The sequence below is a fragment of the Chenopodium album genome, chromosome 12 (assembly GCF_948465745.1).
Source record: "Chenopodium album chromosome 12, dcCheAlbu1.1, whole genome shotgun sequence".
NCBI classification, from domain to species: Eukaryota; Viridiplantae; Streptophyta; class Magnoliopsida; order Caryophyllales; family Amaranthaceae; genus Chenopodium; species Chenopodium album.
Window position 1 is genome coordinate 4,122,000 of NC_137845.1, and position 25,752 is coordinate 4,147,751.

General features: G+C 33.6%; 1 protein-coding gene across 1 annotated transcript; it reads left to right on the forward strand.

The window, feature by feature from the left end:
• Window positions 1-20,527: 20,527 nt before the first annotated feature.
• Window positions 20,528-25,604, forward strand: LOC145570093 (protein SMAX1-LIKE 7-like). Its single transcript, XM_081629087.1, has 3 exons — window positions 20,528-22,029; window positions 23,014-23,242; window positions 23,466-25,604. Exons 1-3 carry the CDS (start codon window positions 20,783-20,785, stop codon window positions 25,299-25,301), a joined length of 3,312 nt encoding a protein of 1,103 aa, XP_081485213.1. The 5' UTR covers window positions 20,528-20,782; the 3' UTR covers window positions 25,302-25,604.
• Window positions 25,605-25,752: the final 148 nt, after the last annotated feature.

Consider the following 25,752-nt stretch of genomic DNA (forward strand, 5'->3'; position numbering starts at 1 on the left):
GTATAACTTTTTCCTATGAAGAAAAGAAGAAAAAAATACTCCTTAAAAAAAAAATATAATGTTGTATAAGTTTGAAAGATGTGCAACAATGAAAATGTTTTCTTACATTGGATTACATAATCTATATTTGATCCCTAATCCCAATTGTAGTAAGGACTTTGTGCTACTCATAAATATAGACTTACTTTTCTTAATTTAACCTTCGATTTTTCATGAATTCAATTTATCATAGTTATTTTAAAATTAGAAAAATAAGTGAAAATAATATGAGGCTAGCATATCTTAAACTCAATTTCATACTTTCCTTGACAGCTAGAAAGCAAGCCATGATTGGGCCGTAGTGCCGTACCGATTGAGTCTTTGATAAGAACTATTGATCAAAAAATAATAAGGCAATTTGTTAAAGTACTCCTAAAAAAGAAGCCATATATATGCAATATGCTAATGCCTATGATATGTCAATGCCATTGCAAGAAAAGCAACCATTTTTGGTACAAAGTTGTGTGTATAAGTGGAGATACTAAGGATAACTTTGCTGACTTAGTGGAGTGGGAAAAGGACCATAAATAAGTATATAATGAGAGGAATTCATATATAGTTGTTCATTCAAATTGAAATTATAGTGCTTAATTAAATCTTTAAGCTTATTGTAAGTTGTGTGAACTAAAGCTTTCAAGTTGAAAATGAGAAATTTTTTTTTTTTTTCCTGTTACCTTATCTTAGAGATATGCTTAAGAAAATCCACCTTAAGATTTGTTTTTGCTTCATGTGTCATGTGTGATTGTAGAGCCTTAAAAGTAAACCAAGATATGATAAGGATGTATAAGCATCTAACAAACCTTACATCAAGGAATTCAAGAGGTTTCTAGATACCTAGCTAACGAATACACGAAAAAAAAAAAAAAAAAAAAAAAAAAAAAAAAAAAAAAAAAAAAAAAACTAAAACTATTTACAAAAACAACAAACAGACAAGAATAAAATCTTTTGGATACTGTATAGTAGTTTTATTGGGCACCTAGCTTTAGAGTAACCTTTATCCAGTTTCAGGATCGGATACTCTTTTAATGTGTTTAGGAGTAATTTTTTATGGATATTAAGAGGTGATTTTAAAAGATAGAAGTAAGTTTTATAAAGAATACAGTAAAGCCATACTCCTATTTTTCTAGCAGCAATGTAAATTTATTATAATTAGAGCAACATTAAAGATTTTTTTTTTTAAAAAAAAAAAGGTGATTTTTATTTTTTAGACAAGTTTAGATAATTTTACACTCAATACAAATTAGTTTATGTCAATTTATCATAAACCCGGGCATAAAATTATGACCTAGATTAGACTGTAAACTTTTCTTTTACTTTATCCGTTTTTATTTAGTTGACATCTTTCTCTTTTCACGCTTGCCAACGCACTATTTTAATGATTAATATCTCTAATTTTAAAAAGTGGATATTAATAAAATATATCTTGAGACAATTTAAACAAGATCTCACTTAACTATATTTTGTAGGAGCTATAAATCACAAATGCTAGTCAAAATATACTTTGTTAGTGTAAAATTCAAACGATATCAACTAAAAAAACGGAGGTAGTATTAATCTTTAATCTTTATGCACAGGGAAATAAATACTTCGTAGTTAGTGTTTTGTTTTGAAAATGATGGGACTTGGCATTTAATATAAATAAATAGGGTAATAAAACGATTTTCATGAAGTTAGTGGAAGGTTGAATATATGTTTGCACAAGGAATATGAATCAAAGATTGGCAAATGGCAAGATGTCACGCTATCATTCTAAAGGTGCTTGGACCTCCTCAAAGGTCACATTTAATTTGATACCCCATTATTTTCCATCGACATCTTATCTTCTCACCTTCAAAGTAGTCATCCATTTAAATTATGTGGTTAATCCCTATTGATTTCACCTTGAGAAAAAAAAAAAAATGTATGTCGCAATAATTGAACATATTCAAAAGTAGAATAATATCATCAAAGAAAGATGTATAGATGGTTGAAAGTGGAGTTGGACGGTCACGTATAAACAAAAAACATTAGCTGCAATTTGGCCTCATGTGTTGAGTCAGATTATGTTATGGGTAAATAGATATAATGTATCCAAGCCCGAGTCAGGTTAAATCGAGATCAATATGGTCTTAAGTTTTTGTAAAGGCATAATTGGGCTAAAAATATACATATATATATATATATATATATTTGCAAATCAACGTTATTTTATTCACTTAATCTCGATAAATAATTGTTATTCTCACACGTCCACACATAGATAGATGTCGTGTTAAGTACTACTGTAAGATTTTGATATGTATTCACCAACATGCATTAAAAAATTTCATTACAATTAATTAATACTAACATTCGTTAAATAAAAAATACTCGACAACTAACAACTTACTTGATTTAACCAAAATATTGATTTTTTTTTTTTTTTTACCAAAATTTTGAATTAAATTGACGCAACTCCTAATATAAACAAAATTTGTGGCATAAAAATATGCACTAGCTAATTCAATTAAATTGTGGCACATCACTTAACTTTCATGCCTTTTATTTAGCAATAAACGCACTTTTTTTTTTTTTCTATATAAATATAGCTCAAGGACGCACTTAAAGAAAGGCATAAACCCTAAAGTATGGCTACTAGACTACTAGTATTGTTCCAATTAAATCCCACTAAAAAAAATCAGGAGCTGGCTATAATTAGAGTCTACAGTTCATTCTTAAATCCTCAAAATAGAAAGGCTAGACAAGTAAATAATAGTTTAGTACCCTCTTATAGTAACCCCAAAAAAGCAAAGGCAAAGATTGGTCTATTCTTCCCTTGGTCTGCCAACAAAAGAGCAAATTATATGGGGGGGAAACTGTTTTTTCTTTTGATGACCCAAGAAAAAGTGGACTAAAAAGGAATATAAAATAAGAAAATTTAAAATAAAAAAAACCTAAACTTTCTCCATTTTTATTTGGTTTGCAATTACACAATTATGAACCAAATATTAATAACTTTGACCATAAACTATCACTAATTTATAAAATAAAAAATTCGGAGTAATAGATAGACATGTAAGATCTTGTTATTAGATTGTTTATTATACAGTTTCCAAATGTCGTATTTTTTATAATATTTCTATGAACTAAATTGAAAATATACACTCACTTTGTTTTTTTTTTACTTTTTATTTGTTACCTTTTGACATTTATGGTCAAATTTTATAAGCTTTGACTATTAAGGGCTTGTTCACTTTAGTTTAATTTCAGTTCAATTCAATTCAGCTCCCAATTTTCTTCTCTCATAAAATATTCATTTTAGCTCAGTTCAATTCAGCTCCAATTAGTTCAGTAAATGTGAACATGCCCTAAAATACAAATTTTCAAGATTAAAATAATATTTTGTGAGATTAATTATTCATACCTCCTTTTTTTTTAACATAATTAATTGATTGAACCTATTTGCATTCAAAGATGTGTATTGAAGACCATAACAGACAAAGTATAATCAAAAATTAAAAAAATAAAAACCTATCATAATATAATCCAAACGTCTATAAATATAACTAAAATAACAACCGCTGACATCATCCCCTATTTAAATTGTACATATGTCAAAGTGTGGTAAAAAAATTTCCCTCCTAAATCAATTGCTGACATCATATTCTTATTTTTATTTTTACTTATTTTTTGAAACCTTCTTAAATTTTACCTTAAATTATTAAATTATAGATACGGAGTTTTTTTTTTTTTTTTTTGAAGACAATTATTATATTATGTTATTTTCTATTTTTTTTTACATTATTATGGATTTTATAAAAAAAAAAACTATCTGGCTTCCAAATATAATTACTCCCGGTTTAAGAGTACTCCGTATTGTATAATTTGGTTAAATTTTTATATCTTCAAAATTATTTAGATCTAAATACCATTGCAATTAATGATTATGTTTCTATATTTTTTTCTCATATGAGGTACATATATAAAATATATTTATTTCAAAGAAATTTTTTATGTTATGCATTAACGGGGCTAATTTAGTTTATAACTATAGATCACCATGCATGGCACGGGATCTTACCTAGTTTAAAACTTATTTTGAAACCCATAAAAAGTCAAATGGAGCAAACAAACAAAGGCCTGTTCTCATTGACTGAAATGAGTTGAACTGAATTTATTAGAGCAGAACTGAACTGAACTTATTAATTAGTGATTTTTAACTACGGATAAATGATCTTTAATTATTTATTATTATATATATATATATATGTGTGTGTGTATACAAATATACATATTAAAATATTTATGAACTCTGTATTAAAAACATGGAACCCCAAAACATTTTAAAAATATATACTATATAATTAAAAAATAAAATATTAAAATAACAAAAGAACACAAAACACTTTTTAAAAAATTCTCAAAATGAAAAAAATAAAATAATAAAAATAAAAATAAATAAAAAACAAAGAGTTGGCCCGGTCTTATTTAAAAACTAACTTGATCCTATTTTTTACTCCTACCTCGTCAAATAATGAAATATGCTATAATAGTCATTAAGCGAAATATGGTATAACCGTATAATAGTCATTATTATTATTATTATTATTATTATTATTATTATTATTATTATTATTATTATTATTATCTTTGTTGTAATATAAGCTTAAAAGTATGAAATTTGACTTTAAATCATTAGCAATATCATTAGACATAAATTAAAGTAAAATAAACTAAACTTATTAGATCTAAATTAAAATGAACGAACTGAAATTAATCTTATGAAAACAGGCCCTAAGAACTCCTAAACGTGCGGATTTTTATTATAAATATAAAAAGGGAGCCACTTTTTATAGAAAGTGAGGTTCACTCAAAAGGCACTATCAAAAGACAGGTACACCCCTCACCACTTAAAGCCTTAGATAGTGGGTTCGACAAAAACTATCTCAATCTCAATCCCTTTTAACTGTTGATGACGCAGATTGATGGCGCGTGAAATTTGTCTTCCTCTTGGACTATTATTGTAGATTAGAGTGGACCTTTGTTACTGCTCTAAAGATCTTGTAATCTTTCTATACTACTGCTTACGGCTTTATGCTTGATTATGATTTAAGACACTACCCCTTGATGTGATTGTGTACCCCACGCGCTCACTTTCTCTGTCTAGTATCGGGGATGTATTTTATGCATTATTAATTACTCGTATTATTAACATAACATACACTATTATATGTATACATAGTGTTTCTTTTGTTTTACTAGAATTACAAAACTTATTATTTAAATAAAAAGAACAAAAAAATCTGAATTATATAAGTTAATATTGATAAATAATTGTTATTCTCACACGTATTATTTGATCCCTGACATCTGATAAAAATATTTGACCCCCTGACCCTCACATCACTAGGGCAAAGAAAATTACATTTATATTCTCATATACTAAATAGTTTTACAACTCCCTACATTTTTAAATATTTGCTCCACTTTTTATTTTCAGACGTTTTTAAATATTTGCTTTATTTTCTTATTTGGAAAGTTTTACAATATAAATCATATTTTATTAATTTCATATTTTCACTCCTCCAATTCTCTCCACCACTTTTACTTTTTTTTATAATTTTTTATTTTTCCACTATTTTACTACAGAGTACTTTCTTCAATTTCTCCTAAAACTGTGCGTATAGAAAAATGGAGCAATTATTTTAAAAGGAAGGGAGTAGTTATTATGCTATTTTCTCGACACTAATATTTATGTTTAGATAACATGGGTAAATGTGATAATGGATAATTTTACATATTAGTATGCACAAACGTTACTTGACGGCACCAACATAGCGAGATCAAGATTTGTATTATACCTGGTTATCCCACTAATACACAAGACATATCACTAGGGATGTCAGTTGGGCGGGTCAAGTAGGAAACCCGTCTCAATGGGGCAGGGATGGGTCTTGGTTTGGCGAGTGGTGGAGCGGGGATGGGAATAAAAACCATACCCGCCATGAGTGATGGGACAGGGGTGGATTTTAAGTTGTACCTGCCCCATCCCCGTCTCGCCACAGCCACCCTACTTCGTACCCGCCCCATCCCCACCTTATACCTACATCTATATTTTTTTAGAAACAAAATTATATGCGTTTATACTATTTTATAAAATAATTACATGAATTAAAACATTAATTATAATACTTTGTACTACACTTATTTTATAAACAAAAACGTGTGTAATATTAAGAATGTTTATTATTATTATTATTATTATTATTATTATTATTATTATTATTATTATTATTATTATTATTATTATTATTATTGTAATCCGTATTAATTATGTTGGATTGTGTATTTGAGAGGCGGAGATTAGGTGGGTCTTGGGTGGGGATTAGGTGGGTCTTTGGTGGGGATTAGGTGGGGGTGGATGGGTGGGGCAGAGATGATTTTGGAGTTGTACTTGTCGGGATGAAAATGGGGATGAATTTTGGACCTACTGGGGGGATAGGGATGGGGATGAAAATGTTAGGTGGGGATGGGATGGGAAGATCAACATCCGCCCCGCCTTATTAACATCCCTACATATCACATATGGAAAGGCTCTAGTTATTCAATAGTATTAAAAATAGGCAAATGCTAACTAACGCCCCGGGGGCGTTAGATAAACTAGTTAAAAGTAGAAAGATTAAATTAAAATTAACATTAATTAGACTGATCGACGCGTGATTTTGTCATGCTTTCCCAAATTAATACCACTTTAAATAAGATTTAAATGCTTATCCAACGTAACGAGGACGTTCGTTAGCAAGATCTTTAAAAATATTAATATTTTTCTTATTAATTATTGTCATATTGTATTTCTGATTACATTAAATTACTATCTCTTATCATCTGTAAAATATGTCTAATTTTCTTATTGTATTCACATATTTTCTCTTACGAGTACATATTAGTCGAATAAAACTCAACATAACTCAACACAACTTTTATAATACAGGTAAAATAGAGCGAATAATAGAACAATCTTTTTAAAAATAGAACAAACGTATCATCTCTGGGATGTATGTAAAAAAAAAAAAATGTCTTTGGGATTAGAAGAACCAAAAATTTACACACCAAAAAAAAAAAAACCCAATGGGACTGTAATAGTGTAAGACAAGAATATACAGGTCCGCCAATATTTTCCCTCACAATTACAAATTATAAGTACTTTCTCCATTTTTCTATAGTTGTAACAATTTGACTTTTACATAATTATGTGTTTCACTTTGACTAACTTTGACGATTTATACATAATAAGTAAAAATATAGTCATGTGGGATCTTGTTAGATTCGTCTTAATTTGTATAATTTTAATATCTAAAATTTACAATTTTTACTATTAATACGTAAAAATTTACAAATATCTGTAATTTTAATAGCAAAGGAAGAGTTACAGGCTTTAAGGAACAGGCCGAGTAACTTAACAGCAAATGAAGGGGGTACCAGACCCCCGGGGTTCGACTATGCTTCTTTAGGTAAAGAATTATTTCAACTACAGGCAAATGGGGTTTGCTCGCAGGGGATTATAGTTTTGATAGATGGTTCATGGCAGAAGAGTACTGGTAATGCTGGAATGGGCTGGGTAGTGTTGAATGACTCTGGGAATTTCCGGGAAGGGGGAGGCTACCACTGTAGAGTGGCCAATGCTTTCCAGGTAGAAGCCATGGCTTGCCTGCTGGCAATCAGATGGGCCTCAGCTAAAAACTGGCAAAGAATAGTGATTTTCACAGATTCCATGATTCTAGTCAATTTTCTGGGGAAGAGGCAGAAACCAGACATTGAATCCCTGTGGACAATCCGGGATATACAGGAAGAGGCTAACAAATTCGACTCATGCGTAGTCTGGAAGGTAAGCAGGGAACAGGTTCAACAGGCCCATTTGGTGGCTAATGACTGCAGGGCATCAGGTTCCTCTTTCATTACTTAGTTTTTGTTTTGCTTTTGCTGTTGTCAAAAAAAAAAAAAAAAAAAAAAAAAAAAAAAAAAAAAAACCGTACAAATTTTAAAAAATCTCTTTTAAGGTTCTTGTCCTATTGTTTTCCTAATTGCCACACAAACTAAATGCTCAATTTGTACTAACATAGTACTAATACACAAAGAGGGTATGAAAAGAGTAAAGATGATTCGAGTACACAGCTAATCGGAACAGTTTGATTCGAACTTAGACTAACGTAACTTGGTCTTTGCTTACGAAGTATATACTATTAAATCTAGCACGATATGAGATGCACGTTGATAAACTGTATGAGTGTACGCGATGCATAGAAATAATTTTGACTTTTAGTGTGAACACAAGCACACAACGGATCAGCCCGCTTAATATCGTAGTAAATCAGAATAAAAAATCTAAAATTTTCCCATGTAGACCGTTTGCATTAAACTTGTAGAAAGATCAGATATGCATGTAAAGACACTTCATTGACTCATTGTAGATCAACATGAACCAGATAAAATATTTCCTAAGCTTGGTTCCCTATCTCCAAGGGTATACTTAAATGATAAAAATCATGTCAAATCAAGCGCCTTTTAATTACTAGTTATAGTCCAAAATATGAGAATGTTATTTAACGTCATATGCTTTTTAAATTAGTTAATAATAGTCCAAAGTAAGAGAATGTTTACCACAAGTTCATCAAAATTATTAATGTCAAATAGTTTGTTTAAACTTTTTTCAAATGATTCGTGATTTATTTTAGATCCGAGATAAAAGATAAATAAGAACACACCAACTTGTACAATACGTGTGCTAATTAATCAACTTTGGACATTGGAAAGCAATCAAATACATACGTAATACGTTAATCTGTCATTGTCAGTCTTTTAATCCCCACGAAACCATGATTATTAGAAAAATTATTAATCCAAAGACCAACTCAATATTTTGCAGTAATGAAAGACCGAAAGATCATATAACTGGGCCCATAACTTGGGATAAATAGTAGAAAATCGAAACCACATTTTGTTGTCAAGAATTATTTTGGTTAGACGATATGTATTCTAAATTCTAAGTCTTCAAACAGTTCATTTTCACAAACTTTTGTTGAAACAGTTCATTTTCTTTTATAATTTATTTATCTTGATAACCAACTCCATTTTTATGGCTTAGCTAAGCAATTGTACACCGGAAACCTGATGAAGTGACGATTACTTATCTTTTTGAAGCTTTTCATACTTCCATGGCTAGATGTGTACTTGAACAAGGGCAGTTAAGAAAAACTTGCAAATTACAGCCATTTAAAACTTGTATTTTGCAAATTATAACCATTTTTTTTAAAAAATTGCAAATTACAGCCCCAAAGTTGTTGTAAATTGTAAATTGCATCCTAATTCAATTTTTTCATCGATTTGCATGTCGAAAAATGTTTGGTTAAGATTTTAGCAGCCATTTTAGTTCTTAAGAGTCCAAATTGAGCTCGAAATTGGCAAAAAAATTAATGTAATTGCCTCGTTTTTACAAAAAAAAAAAATATTGCCTATAAATCAATACATTTTTATTATGCAAAACGAGACACTTGCGTTGTTTTTTTTGTCAATTCCGAGCTCAATTCGATCCCTTAAACGAACATTTTTAGACACGCAAATGAATTAGGCTGCAATTTACAATTTATAACATTTTTTGGTTGCAATTTGCAATTTTTTTTTAAAATGACTGCAATTTGCAAAATACAAGTTTTATATGACAAAATACAATTTTGTCATTTGTGTACTCTATACTTGTATAGTTAGTTTTCCTTTTTTTTTTTGTAGGTAAGGAAAATTCCCTTGCAAGTAGTGGGAAAATTAGGGATTCTACTTTCTTGGGATGAGAATCAAACCCCTCTCACAGGGGTGGAAGGAGAGCCTCCAACCAAGTAGGCTAACCTTGATTCTCAAAGAAAAAATATAGTTAGTTAATTACAAATTTATTCATATGAATATACTTATATACTACGTGTATGTAACAATACATATAATTTATATACTCCATACACCCTTCAATTATTTTTTTTTTCCCCGTAAGTAACACCCCGGCCTTAATAATATACGTTGGTAAGTCTAAAACATGGCTTTTATTCTAACTTTTTGGTTAGCTTCCCCGTCTCCAAATCCAAAAAAAATAAAATAAAATAAAATAAAAAAATTAACTTTTTGGTTAGCTTCTAGATGTAGCTGGAAAGCTGAATTTTCATCCAAAAAATACAAGGAGAAATCAAACAACTTTTTGGTCAAACAACTGATAAAATAATTGACTTTATTAAATATCACTGAATTAAAATAATCGTTCACTCAATTGTTGGAGTATACATAAATACTCCATCCGTTTTTTAAATACTTGCTTCACTTTTTTTTTTGGCCGTTTTTAAATACTTGCTCCATTTTTTTATTTAGAAAGATTTTATAATATTTAATTAATTTTCCTCACCTAATGGATCCACCATAAATCATATTTAATTAATTTCATAACCTTTATCCTCCAATTTTCCCCACTACTTTTGCTTGTTACAATTTTTTTTATTTTACTATCTACCCCACTACCTCTATATTTTATTCTGTTTTCCGATTTCTCCTAAAACTTCGCGCATGGGAAAACGGAACAAGTATTTAAAAACGGAGGGAGTATATATCATACACACGAGTACATATATATATCTTACTCAACGATGAATTATAATTTATATGTATGGAGCACCCGAATGTATAATACTTACATTATTTCTTTTTACTTACCCCAATCGAGGGAGCCCCAGTTAATCTTCGAGATTAACATTCCAAGTTAATCTCCTCTCACAACTTTATGCATTTATTTTCGTGCCACTTTACTATTTCACTTATATTATTTAAAAAAATAAAAGTAAAACAATATATTGTAATAGGAGATTCATTTTTCATGTTAATCTCATAGATTAGCTTGAATTCTCCCCAATCTTTTTAGGCACCAGCGAAGGTAAATGAACGATTAATATCAAAATAATTTTATCATGAGGATTAGATCAGAGTAGAGTTAGGTATGATGTATGTGTAAAAATTATATTGAATAATTTGTTAATTTACATTAAATAATCTCAATCTCAAAACGCGTGTTACAAGGCTACGTCATTGTGTTGCAAGTAAATAAAATCGGAGAAAGCATACGAAATGGTAGTTTACGAAAACGGGGGAAAGCGAAAGATGAAAATTACCCGAAAAACATTGAGTGGGAAAGATGGGTGGTGGAAAGCGGACCCAAGGGTTGCCACCCTTATCAGCATGCAATGAAACTTTTAGTCTTTACAAATTCATGATTTGATTTGATGGCTTTTTTCTTTGAAAGGAGGTGTTTGTGTTTGTGTTTCATTTTCACGCCCAAAAGGTAGACAACGACTCAAGTGCCTTCTTTGCCCCACCCGACTATATATTTTAGTGGACACGACATCTTGCATCTACTATTCTACAACTACATCTTTTTTTTTTTTTTTTTTTTTTTCTTTTTTCTTCACAATATTTTTTTTACAAATTATTGTGGATTACATCTACTCCTATTATGTGCCGCCGTATATTATATTTCATGCTGTATAGTTTAATCTTCAATGGATTATTACTCCCTCCGTATTTTTTATTTGTATTATTTTCCTTTTTGGGAATTTTTTTATAAATGCATCACTTCTATATTTGATAACTTTATACTATATTTTACTCCTTCCGTTCCCTATTGATAGTCCCTTACGAGCATTTTTCACGGGAATTAATAAACACAAATAAGAATAATAAAAGTATATTGTAAAAGTAAATGACATTGTGTATGCAAAAAAATAGAAAGAGAAAGTAACAAAAGTACATGGGAAAGTTAAATTTGCACAAATATTGTTGCAAATTGGAGGGAATTTTGGTAAAAAATTAACATTAATGGTTGTTGGAAAAAGTAAATGTGATGAACATTTTGGGACTAAAATTTGCCCATAAAGGGACTATCATTTGGGTACGGAGGGAGTATCATTTCTCTCTCTTACTTTAAACCTCACTCAACTTATTTTATCACTTCTCTCTCTTCAATGGTCCCCACTAAAATAAATAAAAATATCTATCCTCTCTCACATACTCTCTCTTTCATAGTTCCCATCTTACTTTTATTATAATAATTTATTCACTCACTCAAAATATTATATTTACTCTCCTAAAACTTTGTGCAATCCGAAATGATGCAAATAAAAAAACGGAGGGAGTACTATTTTAAAAATACTACCTCTGTTTTATATTATCTGAACGATTAGACATTTTTCCTCTCTACTTTATGTCAAATCGTTGCAGATAATATGAAACGGAGGTAGTATGTCACATTTTTATTGTAGCATCATCCTAGACTTTTTATAATATGAAGTATATAGGTGACTTTTTTTTTTTTTAGAAGTAGGTGACTTAATTAAGAACATACTCAATATTTTGATTTTTGTCATTTTTTTCTTTATCCTATTTAGAATTTTAATACTCCCTCCGTTTCAATATGATAGTCCCATATGAAATCAATCACATAAAATAAGAAAAGGAGAATATTTGGAATATAACATAAAGTAGAAAACAATTCATAAATAGTTTTGCCTTATTTATTTTGATTTTTTTAGGAAAGCATTAGCCATAATTGCATAAATCAATGGAGTAATTTCTTTACTTAGAGTCATGTCATTAATTCACAGTCAATTAATCTAACAATCAGAATTTAATATATATAAAATAGGAAATAAAAACTAAATTAAAAGTGGAATACATTCAATATGGATAGATATTTTTGAAATGCCCAAAATAGTATATGGGACTAACAAATTGAAACGGAGGGAGTAGATTATAATGATAATTAAATGAAATCTAATTTTTTTTACACTTGAACACATTACCATGTGGGCACGCAAAATTAGTAAAAGACAACTAATAATAATAATAGTATTTTAACTTTTTAAAAGGTTTGATTCCAAATTATAGATAGCATAAGAATTTCATGGGAGAAAAAGCATAGAATCAATTATAAAAAGAATATTGACTTTAAAATTTTGATTTGTATATATTAAAACATTGCACTTTGTGTATTTGGAACTTCATGATGTATTAAATACTCGTACTACCTACGAGTATATTTTATCAATAAGAAAAATGATAAAACAAAAGTTCTTGTAGGGATATAAACACGAATCTTAACAATTTTCTTTTATTCACACACAGATAATACAAGTTGCATTAAAATTTCAAATGAATCCTACTTTAATGTTCTTTTAACATTTCTAATTTTATCATTATTATGAGTACCATGGATCAATTAGAAAATTATCCCATTTATAAGCCCATCAAAATCACAGTGAAAGACAATGTAATCACTTATGAGATAGTGCCTATTGTCTATTGTATCGTTTGTATGGTAGAATTGAGACTTGCAAATATCTCCACTTTAATTATGTTACAAACAAGTGTCATTTTCAAATTCTTTATACAATTTATTTTTGTAAAAGGAAACAACTTATAGAATATGTAGGTGATCTAAATAAAAAAATGTTTACAATTTGCTTTGCATTGAATTTATACAATTGAAAATTATCCACTCTATCAATCCATCCTACTTTCAAAGAGTAGATTTCTATATTGAACATCCCAAATTAATGTAATACTTTTCATATCTAATACAATACAAATTAAGTTAAATTAAACAATGAATATTTCTTCCAAATTAGCCTTACTTTAAATATGATTTGATACATACACATTAATAAACATTTATTTGTAATTACAATAAGTTGAGCAATTTCTCCTACAAGGATGACTTTTAAGCAATTGTAAAACATTATAGTGGGACGGAAGAGTCTTAATTATAATAAAGAGCCTTTATTAAAATCTCAACCAAAAGGGTAGGAAATAAAGTGCTTTGTACACCCTTTGCTTTTAATCATTTTCTAGGAATTTCCAAAACATAATCGTAAAATTACTTAGAAATATGTTGATTTAATTTATGCTACAACGTATTAATATAATCAATAATTATATTTGCATTAAGTATATTCATATAAAAAAAAATCATTAAGTATAGTATAATTTCAAGTTTTCAATCCAAAAATAGGTTTTTTTTTTTTTTTTTTTTTTTTTTTTTTTTTTTTTTTTTTTTTTACTTATATTAAAAAAAGGAAAATTTCACATTTGCTACCAGCCAAAGCAGTGTATTTCATATTTGCTACCCCTTAAAAATTTTATTTTATGTTACTACCACTGAAACTGACTAACTTCGAAAATAACTACCACCTGTCTTAGGCCGTTACTGTTTCTGTCAAGTGGGGTCCACTCGAACGGATACTTGTTAATTGCCCCCAATTTAAATACGATTGCTCAAGCTTTGGCTTCATCAATTCTTTGTGATATCAATTGGAGGAAATTAAATCAGCAATTGAAACAATTGAAACCAAAAATCAACCAAACACGGAAGGGCGAATTCATTGGCTTTGCACAATTGGTGTATCTGGGTGGCATTTTCTGGGAATTGCGCATCACGAAAAGGTTAGTTGTTGGTTTAATCGAGCAATTTAGGTGACTTTTGTTCAATGATTTGATTAATTAGTAGATTTAGTAGTAAATAGTAATGTTTAATTTGGTGTAATTGATTTGAGGAGGCTGTAATTTGAAGTAATTTATGTGGAAAAAAAATTAGGGTTCTTGAGTGTAATAATTTGGGGGTTTTTTCCGTTTGGTTTGAAAACCATGAAATTGAAATTGTTGCTGGGCAATTAAAGTGTGTAATGTGGTAATGATTCATTAATTATGTGTTATTGCAGCGAATCATGTCTTTGGTTAGGTGTTCACCCTCAAAATACAAGAAATGTGATTGTGGTGTACCCATGGCAAAGCTAACCTCATGGACTAGAGAGAATCCAGGCAGGAAGTTTCTGAGTTGCAAATTCTATGATCCCAATACTGAAACAAGGGGCTGCAAGAGTTTTTGTTGGTTGGATGAAGAGGATGGGACTGATTGGCAAAGGGATGTGATCAACCAATTGATACTTGACAAAAAACTAATGAAGGGTGAGATTAGCTCACTAAAAGCAGAAGTGGATGATCTTACTGGACAGAGGAGGTGCCTCCTAAGTGAGATTGACAACCTGAAGGTGAAGTGCAGAGCTTTGAAGGGTGACAGGAAGAGGTACTCTGAAGAAGGGCTGCAGAATAGGAACTGCTCTGGATTTGTAGCTGTAGGTGTTGTATTTTGCATTGTTTTCTTCATGCTAGGGCTGTTAGTTGTGGTGAAGAAAGCTTAGGTTAGTGTAGGGTCTATGTTAGTATGGGAAAAGTGTGTCCTTGTTTTTTTATCAAGTAACCAAGTGTAATTGAAGTAGTATTGTCTGCTGTAAAATAGTGGACATTTTGAATGTGTAAACTCTCCACTTCTAAAATAGTGGACATTATCAATGGAAAAGAAAAAAGTAGTTTATGAATAAACAAGTTTTTAACCATTGCAAAGTTAACTGCTGAAATAACTGTTCCAAAAGGATTACAAGCTTAAATTTGTAGCATAACCAACCATAAGTCACAAACATTGTCATTCATAATTCAACATCTTAAAAAAAAAAAAAAAAATTCCAAGAGTTTACAGAAGACACATAAACTGTAAATTCAAAGGGCTATGTTCTTTCCCTTAGCCTTTGACCTTGTTGTGGTAGCTGAAGCTTGAGTGTTTTGGCTGCAACTGAATGGCTGTGAGGTTTGAGCTTGCTGTGACTGCAGAACCTCCTTCTGCTGCTTGTTCTGCTGCTTCTGCTTCTGCTGCATCTGCTGTTGTTTCTGTTGCTCTTGTGGAAATGTTTTGTTTCCAATACTGTTTGGCCCAACAGTAGGTCCACTCTGAAAAAAGTAACAGAACACCACAATCTGAGTTAGTTGAAACAATTTAACTCCAACATTGGTATTTATTACAGGAAAAAAAAATCAGAAACAATAAAAGGTGACACTGTTATTACATTAGCAGCTGCTCTGTCAGCTTTCTTTCTCCTTTGTTCATTCAGCCAAGGTGTGTTTAGGACAGGCTTAGAGGACACAGCAGACTGAGATGACAGGACAGGGTCAGTGACTGTTGGGGCCTCAGTGTTAGGTGCAGATTTACAACTCTTGGCATAATGACCAAGTGTTCCACAGTTTCTGCACCTTTTTTGGAATTTAGGGCCCTTCTGTTGTGGCTTGTTGCTGGCTGATGTCCCTTCTCCCTTCTCAAGCTTTCTCTTCTTGGATTTAGGCCTCCCAAGCATCACTCTCACAGCTGGTGGAAGTGGTTGTCTCATGTTAATCTTCTCCCAGTGCTTTGGGCCTGGCATAGGCTGGATGGCATCTTGATATGCAAGCATGTAGGTTGCCCTACTGTAGTAAGCATCCACATAGTCATCTGGGTCCACCCTTTTGTCAAGTATGCAAGCATAAGCATGCACACAAGGTATGCCAGTCAACTGCCAGTGATAACAGGAGCATGTCTTCATCTTTAAGTCCACAACCACCTTATCACCATTCAATTCAACTTCATAGCTGTCCCCTCTGGATAACTGCACATTGCAATACCTAGCAGCCCTTTCTATTCTCCCAAACACCTTGCTCACATATGGCATGTTTTTCCCTTCCAATTTTTGAACTGCCTCCCACTTTTCACAGTTTCTCTTCATCATATAACATCTCAACCACTCCATTTGAGTGAGGATGGGCTTGTCTCTTGCATCCTTGATGACAGCATTGAAAGTTTCACATAAATTGTTGAGCAGCATGTTAGACTTGCACCAATCAGAAAAGGCATGTCTTGACCAGTGTGATGGAGAGATGCTTGCTAAATACTCATATGCTTCTTCAGATAAGAACTTGATTGACTCCATTGCAACCTCAAAGTCAAACTAAATCCAAAAAAAAAAGGGAAATATGAGTAGACACCTATGCATACACTTGGATTTTGAAGAGAAAGGAATTTCAACACATTGACTTACCAAATACAACTATATCATAGTCAAACAATACAATACACCACATGCACTATTTTTTTGGACACTCACAGAACATACACATTAAAAAGAAGCAAAAACATATTGACTTACCAAAGTGGTTGCCCTTGCTGCATTCCAAAATAACTCCTTGAAAGTGGAGCCAGTGAATTGGAGCTTGAAATTAGCCCAAATATGCCTGACACAGAATCTTTTTTCAGCATTTGGGACTAATTGTTCAAAGGCTTCCAGAAGACCCTAAAAAAAAAATAAAATTTGTTAGTAATACTAGTTAACTACTACACAACTATGCAAAGTTAAAAAAAAAAAGTGCAGTTATAGGAGGGTATACCTTTTGTCTGTCACTCATAAAGGTGAACCCCAGTCCTTCATTGCAATCACCTATGTCAGTTTGCAGGCACTGAATGAACCAGCACAAGGTGTCCTTGTTCTCCACCTCAACTGTAGCCCATGCAAATGGGAAAATCTGGTTGTTCCCATCTTTCCCAACAGCCACTAGTATTTGACCAGGGTAGGCACCTTTCAAGTGACACCCATCTAACCCAATGAGAGGCCTACATCCCTTGTTGAAACCTTTTTTCAATGCAGCCAAACAGACATACATCCTCATGAAAAGAGGAGGTTCTGGTCTGTCTACTCTCTCAACCACAACATATACAGCACTCTCAGGATTATACTTGAGCACAGCTTTCCCATAATCCCAAACCCTTGCATATTGCTCTGCTGCAGAGCCATATATCATGAACTTTGCTCTGGCTCTTGCTAGCCAAGCCAGTGAATACCCAATATGTATTCCTAAATCACTAAGAACCCTAGCTCTGAATGTCTTGATTTTCCAACTTGGATTGCTCCTCCACTCCTCAACATACTTCTCTGCCAAGTATTCAGCAGAAATACATGCATTCATCCTTGATCTCATGCACCTATGGTTTAACCTCAGCTCCTTGATTTTCCAAGCACTACTCTTGTAAATTCTCCTTGCAGACACCTTAAAATCACACTTTTTCACTCCCTCACCACATGTACATTGAGGCAAGTTGCTCCTCTTAGAGTTCCACACACAGTTACATCTCTTTCTGCAGAAAATAGTGATTCTCTGACCACCATTGTGCAAGTAATAGAATTCATACCTATTCTCTATAGCATGAGTTCTCAGTGCTCTCCTTAACACCCCACTATTGCTAAACTTCTGCCTATCTAACAGCACAACTGGCTTCTTGAAGTCAGTGTCTTCTCTGAACCATGGACTTGTGTCCTCTTCTTCATCTGACCCATGAAGACTCCTAAGTTCATCTGAGTCACTTCCCTCAGCCTGTACCTGAAGATCAGAACACCCAATGTCCTTTCCCAGTTGATGTACCTGCTTTTCTGTGTACTCAGCAAGCTTTCTGTGAGTATGGCTGCCTGTGACAAGCTGTAGACTATTCTCCACCTCACCTAATAAACCCCTTTTTGTTTGAACATGCCACTGCTCCTCCTCTTCATCAGTCACTTCCAAATCTTCCTCACCAGCCTTCCAGTCAACATCCAAATCACTCAGATCTGTTGAAGATGATCCAGATTCTGATCCAGAATCATCATCTTTGAACAACCTCTTGGTACACTTTCTCACAGACTTCCTCTTCCCTTTCACTTCACCCTGTTCATTCACCTCACAAAGTACTCCCTTGCCCTTATCTTGCACACCACTAACTTTCTCTTCCAATACCCTGGTAGCACTCTCACCCTCCCCCTTTCCAGAATCTTTGTGAAACCTGGGGCTTCTCCTACAGACAGATTCAATGGCTTTCCTAGGCTGTAACTTTGTTCTAGGTTGTGAAGCAGGAAGTTGCTTTATGTAATCTGTACTTGGACTAATGACAGCTGTGGGGGGCTCACTCTCAATAGGTTTTGCTTTCCTTGGGCTTCTCCTAGTAACAAGGGTTTTTTTTTTTGTATTTGGGGCCTTAGTTACAGCAAGGTTAGATTCAACATTAGACAGCTGGTATGTTTGGGATGGTATGGACTGAGAAGGGTTTGAATTGGGTTGCTGTGATCCAGATCCATTACCATTTACACTTGGGTCAGTTGGATTAGAATGGGATGGGTGTGAATTGGGTCCAGATGGGTTGGATGTGGATGGGTTGTCAAGAATTACAGCAGGTGGGTGATACCTGTCCCACTCTTCCACCCCCACGCATTGAAACAGCTCCACATGCCCCTCATTATGTTTGGACTCTAAGAAGCCCCTAATATCATCATCATTCTCAATCCTCCTCTTCCCATTTACCCAAGTCTTCCCTGCCTCCTTATACCACAAACTGTAGATCTGAGGAACCTCCCAACCTATGTCTCTAAAGCCCTCACTACACAGGTACCTCAAGTAGCTCACACTCCTTACAAAACTAACTGGCACACTATTCTTCTAGTAAACAAACCCACCTTCATATACCAAATATGGCCTCCCCCTTCTGTGCTTTTCAACAAACCCTCCAAATAACCTAAGCTTAATGTCAACTGTCTCCTCACCATCCATATTTATCTACAGACACAACAAGTAAACAATGCATATATATTCAATTAATAAATCAACCATGACAGAGCACAAACTGAGCAATTATAAACAATGACAGCATAAAACACACATGCAAAGCAAAATATGTTTAATTAATTGCACAATTAGTGAATAATTTAAGTGAAGCGCAAGTATTTAGGGTTTACTAATCCAGCAATGTTGTCAAAATTGCCCACATTAACAGTAAGTAATTGCAAATTAACCACCATTGCAGCTGAGTTGGACCACTACATACAAGTATGAAAAGAAGCTCTTACCTGTCAATTGTTGTCAAAAGATTATTTGACCTTCCACTTCAGCAAAGAAGATGGCGCTTTTCCAGGTTGGAACTCCTCCTTCAATCAGATTCTTCCACGCACACAAGCCCTAGATCTGAGGAGAACTTAGAGAGAGAATGAAATTGACCAAGTGAAAGAGAGAGAAAGAAAGAATCGAAAAAAAAAAATCAACCAAAAAAATTTAATTTTGGTCAATTATGGAGGTTGGGAAAAAATTAATGGAGGAAGAGAGAGAGAGAGAAAGAACAGAGTGACGGGGAGAGGGAGGGAGTAAGAGGGAGGTAGTTAGAGGGGTGGGACCCACTAACGGTTCTTTCACAGAATCCGTTAAGTGGTAGTTATTTTCGAAGTTAGTCAGTTTCAGTGGTAGTAACATAAAATAAAATTTTTAAGGGGTAGCAAATATGAAATACAATTTTTTGACTGGTAGCAAATGTGAAATTTACCTTAAAAAAAGGAAGTGGAACAATAGTAAGCAAAGTCAACTTGTAAAACCCTTTTTCTTCCCGTGTCTCTAAAAAAAAAAAAACTTGAAAAACCCAACTCACGAATTGAACCAGAAACAGAATTTTTTCAATTTCAATCAAACCCGATAAAATGTTCCATCAACCAAAAAGTATGGTGGGGAACAAAACAAAAGCAAAAACCCAAATTAAATAAAATTTTATTTATAAAAAATAAAAATAAAGATCTTTTACACAGTAAGGAAGGATCTAATACTCACCAAGCGTTTTTTGCTCACTGGACAATTCCATTTCTTCATATATCTCTCTTTTTCCTTCCCTTTTTTTTTATTTTTATTTTTATTTATTCATTTATTTTCTGCCACTCCAAAAATATTTCTATCTTTACCCAACAATTATTATAATTATATAATAATAATCTTGTAAATTTTAAACTCCCAACTTAAAATTACAGTCAAAATTTCCGGTGATCTCGCCGGAGAGTCGCCGTAAAAGGTGATGCCGACGGCGGTAACAACGGCGAGACAATGTTTAACAGAGGAAGCAGCAAAGGCATTAGACGACGCCGTATCAGTAGCAAAACGAAGAAACCACGCACAAACGACGTCGCTTCATGCAGTATCAGCTCTACTCTCTCCATCATTCTCTCTCCTCCGAGAATCTCTCACTCGTTGCCGGAGCTCCGCGTATTCTCCCCGTCTTCAATTCCGAGCACTCGAGCTTTGTGTTGGTGTCTCACTGGATCGTCTCCCTTCTTCCAAGAATACCCCTGACTGTAATGACGATTTTGCCCCTCCTATCTCCAACTCTCTAATGGCCGCCATTAAACGCTCCCAGGCTAATCAACGCCGTCAGCCGGAGATGTATAATTTCAATCAGGTCAATTGCAACTCGAATAACAGTACAAATAGTAATAATAATAATAATAGCGGGAACATTACAATTTCGTCTATAAAAGTTGAGTTGAAGCATTTTGTGTTGTCGATACTGGATGATCCGATAGTGAGTCGGGTATTTGGGGAAGCGGGTTTTCGGAGCTCCGAGATAAAGATATCAATATTGCATCCGCCGAGGTGGGGGCCGGGTCTGGGTTCGGGTTTAGGCCCGAGTTCGAGGTGTCCTCCATTGTTCTTGTGTAATTTGGTTGATTTTCCGGGGTATTTTGGGGAGAGTGATGAGAATTGTAAGAGGATAGGGGAGGTGATGGTGAAGAAGAAGGAGAGGAATCCTCTGCTTGTGGGTGTATGTGGTAAGGATGCACTTTCAAGGTTTAAAGATTGTGTTTGGAAGCAGAAATTTGATGGGTTTCCTGTTGGAATTCATGGGTTGAAGATGATTTGTTTGGAGAACGAGATTAAGGAGTTTATTGCTAGTGTTTCGAGTTTCGAGGCGAAGATTGAAGAGTTGGATTTGAAGATGAAGGAAGTTGGATCAATGGTGGAGAATTGTGGGTTAACTAGGCCTGGAGTTGTGGTTAATTTGGGAGAGTTGAAGGTTTTAGTTGATGATAATGATGATGATGAAAATGATGATGATAATATGAAACAAGTAGTGGTTAAGAAATTGAGTAATTTGGTTGAAATTTATGGGAAAAAGATTTGGTTGATTGGTTTTGCTGCTAATTATGAAACTTACTCTAATTTTGTGGCTAAGTTTCCAACTGTTGAGAAAGATTGGGATCTTCATCCTCTGCCTATTACTTCTTCTAGATCTTCATTTGATGGGTTTAATTCTAACAAATCCAGGTGAGATTATTATTATATTATTATTATTTCTATTATTTTTTAATTCAGTATATGACAGACTACATGTGCTAGTTTTTAGTTTGTTTGGTGTGTAGACGTGGTCGGGTTGATCTCAAGTCTTGAGTACTAGCCCCGAGTCTTAATCAACATGTGTTGTGTTCTTTTAATGTTGTTAACTATATGTGACATCTTTAATGTTTTATTATACTTGTATTATTGTATATGGTTACTTATTTAGTAATTTTTAGGGGCTTTATGCTGTCACATGTTGGTGGGAAATGAATTGAATATATGAACTCCTGTGGTAAAAATACATCCCTTATTTATTTACGATCTTGGGGTAGTAGTAGAAGAAGATTAAACAATTTGCATTTTCTGGCTATACTTACTGAATATAATATCAGTGTGACACTGTGACATGAGGAAGATTTTATAAATGAAGAGAAGAATGGGAAAGTGCTGTATTTGGTTGTGTTACTTATTTGAGTTCATGACAATTTTGCTGGACTTTCATTCGAGGAAAGATGAATAAGTTAATTCCTGGGATTGGATGAAATGATCCAGTTTTGGAGTGTGGTAATTTTATTAGTTAAAGATCAGATTGAAGAACAATTTGAAACGGCGATTTAACCTTTTGAAAGAGGCTAATTTTATCCATTGTTGGGAAATATTCTTGCCAAACCATTAGTTATGTGTTAACATCTACCTAACAAACTTTTGGACTGTGATACTGTGAATCTGTGACTAAGTTTCTTGCCTTCCTAATTCATGATTTGGGACGTGAAATCACTATGATCACCTTATTGTGAGTAATGTGTGCGTAGATTATTGGTTTACTTGAAATGTTTGAGGAGTGGAACCACAAATTTATGATTCATAAGTACATGTTTGTGTGCCGAAACCTTTAATAAATGTATGCAGATTTGAGCTTCTGACTCCTTTGCTACTGAATCTGACAGTCGCGTGTACATGATATACTTACAGCTTGATGGGGTCCTTTGTTCCCTTTGGTGGTTTCTTTCCAACACCTTCTGACTACAGACCTCCATTAACTACTGCTCAGCACTCATTTACTCGTTGTAGTGCTTGCAACGAAAAGTATGAACATGACCTTGGTGCTATCTCGAGAGAAGGGTCATTTGTTTCATTTGCTGATCAGCACTCTGCAGCTTTGCCTTCCTGGTTGCAGAAATCAGATTCAGACTTGAGCAAGGTGTGTAACTCCTTTTCGAGATTTTTTTCCCCATTTTTTCATATAATATCTGCTTATTTGTACGTAATAACGTAAACATGCACCAAATCTATATCTTGGCGTAAGGATTTTAGGCATTTAAGATTATTATAACATGTGATTCCTTATGAGATTAATATATTCAATATTGGTTATAAAAATGTTGGTAGAAGTTTTATATGAACTACTCATCCATTCAGTGCAGGTCAAGGATGTGAAAACAGCATCAAATGATAATATTAAGCTCCTGCAGAAAAAATGGGATGATCATTGTCGGCTTGTTCATCAAAGCTCCATGTTTCCTACTCAAGGAGTCTCTTTAGCCAGGTTGCAAGTTCCCCAGCCGCCATCGGGCTTCCCATTCATGACAGGAAATATGCAGGGTGGCAGCTGCAATAGCGGAGATTCTTCTTTGAATGAGAGAGCATGCTCAGGTTCTAGTTCCGGCATGCAGATTGTGGTACAAAATGTATCTCCTAAAGAGCAAGCCACCACAAAACCTGACTTCCCTAAACCAGCCATAGTAGAAATACCACATTGCCAATCAACTGAGAGAGAGCGCATAGCTCCCCTGGTGTATCCTATTGATAAACTAAACCTCCCTCCAAATCAAACCACAACTGTTTCTGTCACTACTGATTTAGGTTTAGGGACAATCTATGCATCTAAATGCGACTTAAAGAAGCCTTTCTTGCAAGATCATCAAACTCACTTACAGCACTTTCCAGGCCCCGTCTCAACTAATCAGGGGATGATTAACAAGAGAGATTATGCACAAACTGCTCAATCTTCCTTCCATGGACTGGACCCTAGTGACTACAAGCCACTTCTGAAAAAATTGAGTGAGGCGGTTGCATGGCAAGGTGAAGTCATCAGCAAAATTTCTGAAATAGTTTCATGTTGTAGGAGTGGAAATGGACGTCAACGGTCTGCAAGCATCAGAGGGAATATATGGCTCAGTTTTCTTGGACCTGATAGAATCGGAAAAAAGAGGATTGCTGAAGCATTAGCTGATGCAATGTTTGGAAGCAGAGACCGCCTAATTTCCGTGGATTTGAGTTCGCAAGATAAGATTAACAAGGTTAATTCCCTTTTTCTTTGTCAAGGCTCACAGGTCTTTGACATAAACAAGAGCAGAATTACAGTTGTGGATCATATAGCCCAGGAATTGTGCAAAAGGCCACACTCTGTCGTCTTCCTTGAAAATGTAGACGAGGCAGATTTAGTGGTACAAAATAGCTTGTCCCGTGCCATTCAGACAGGTAAATTTCAGGACTCACGTGGCCGAGAAATCGGTATAAATAATGTGGTTTTCATTACAACTTCTACTGTGACCAAGGATGAGAGAAGTCTCTCTCCAAGGAAGGAGTTCATCAAATTTCAGGAGGAAGAGATCTTGGAAGCTAAAAACTGGCAGATGCAGCTAGCAACCAGAAGTGTTTTAGCTGATGCTAGCAGAAGTAATGAGACAACTGTCTCACTTTTGCCCTCAAAATGTTCCTCAAACCAAGAATCCCCAGCCAAGAGGAAGCTTTCCCACATTATCAATGATACCTCGGAGAACTTTGAGGTATCAAAACGTGCCCACAAAATCCCAAAAAGTTCCCTTGATTTGAATTTGCCATTGGAAGATGAAGAAGAGGCTGCTGAGATGGACATCTGTGGAAGAGCGTGGCTCGAAGGTTTCTTTGGCCAAGTGGATGGAAATGTAATATTTAAGCCCTTTGATTTTGATGCTCTTGCTGATAAACTGTTGAGGAAGGTCCGGTCAAAGTTTGAGGACACATATAGAGGGGAGAAAATATCACTAGAGATTGAACATGAAGTGATGGTACAAATTCTTGCAGCAGCCTGGTGTTCAAACAAGGAGGCTGTTGATCATTGGATTGAACAGGTTCTGTATACAAGCTTCGCTGAAACCCGGGAAAAGTACCATTTACCTGCTGAATCTGTTGTCAGACTAAGCTCGTGTGAAGGTGTTCCTGTCAAAGAATTGGTTTCTAGTATCTGTCTTCCCAAGAGAATTAATATTGGTATCTGATTTTCTTGTGCTCTCCTAGCTTTTTGGTTTAGTGTAATCTACAAGTATATTATAGCCTTGAGCCCCAGATTACAGCCTTGTTTAGGCTAAGTGATCTGATATTTATATTTTTTTTCTTGGGTCCTTTTTGCATGTATGTATTTTATGTGCTGCACTTTTGACCACAGTTAGAAAAAAAAAGATGTATAAAGCTATGCTAGTCTTTAGATATATGTATATGTTTACTCTAAAGTCTCCTCCTCCTCCCCCCTTAGTTTTTTATGAGCACAGCTTATAAGACCATTGATTATACAAATTTTCGAATATCTGAAATAATCTATTTTTCTGTAATGAACTAACTTAGGGGAGGGTATTATGGGTAGTTTAAGTATGTTAGTAGTCATCAAATGTAGTATGGGTATTTTAGTAATGTTAGTTTGCTAGGTTAATTGCCTTTAGTATAAATAGGTAG

Coding starts and splice junctions, on each gene's coding strand:
- LOC145570093 (XM_081629087.1), top strand. CDS start 20,783: ATGCCGACGGCGGTAACAACGGCGAGACAATGTTTAACAGAGGAAGCA. Junction 22,030..23,013: donor TTTAATTCTAACAAATCCAG/GTGAGATTATTA, acceptor ATATACTTACAG/CTTGATGGGGTCCTTTGTTC. Junction 23,243..23,465: donor CAGATTCAGACTTGAGCAAG/GTGTGTAACTCC, acceptor CATTCAGTGCAG/GTCAAGGATGTGAAAACAGC.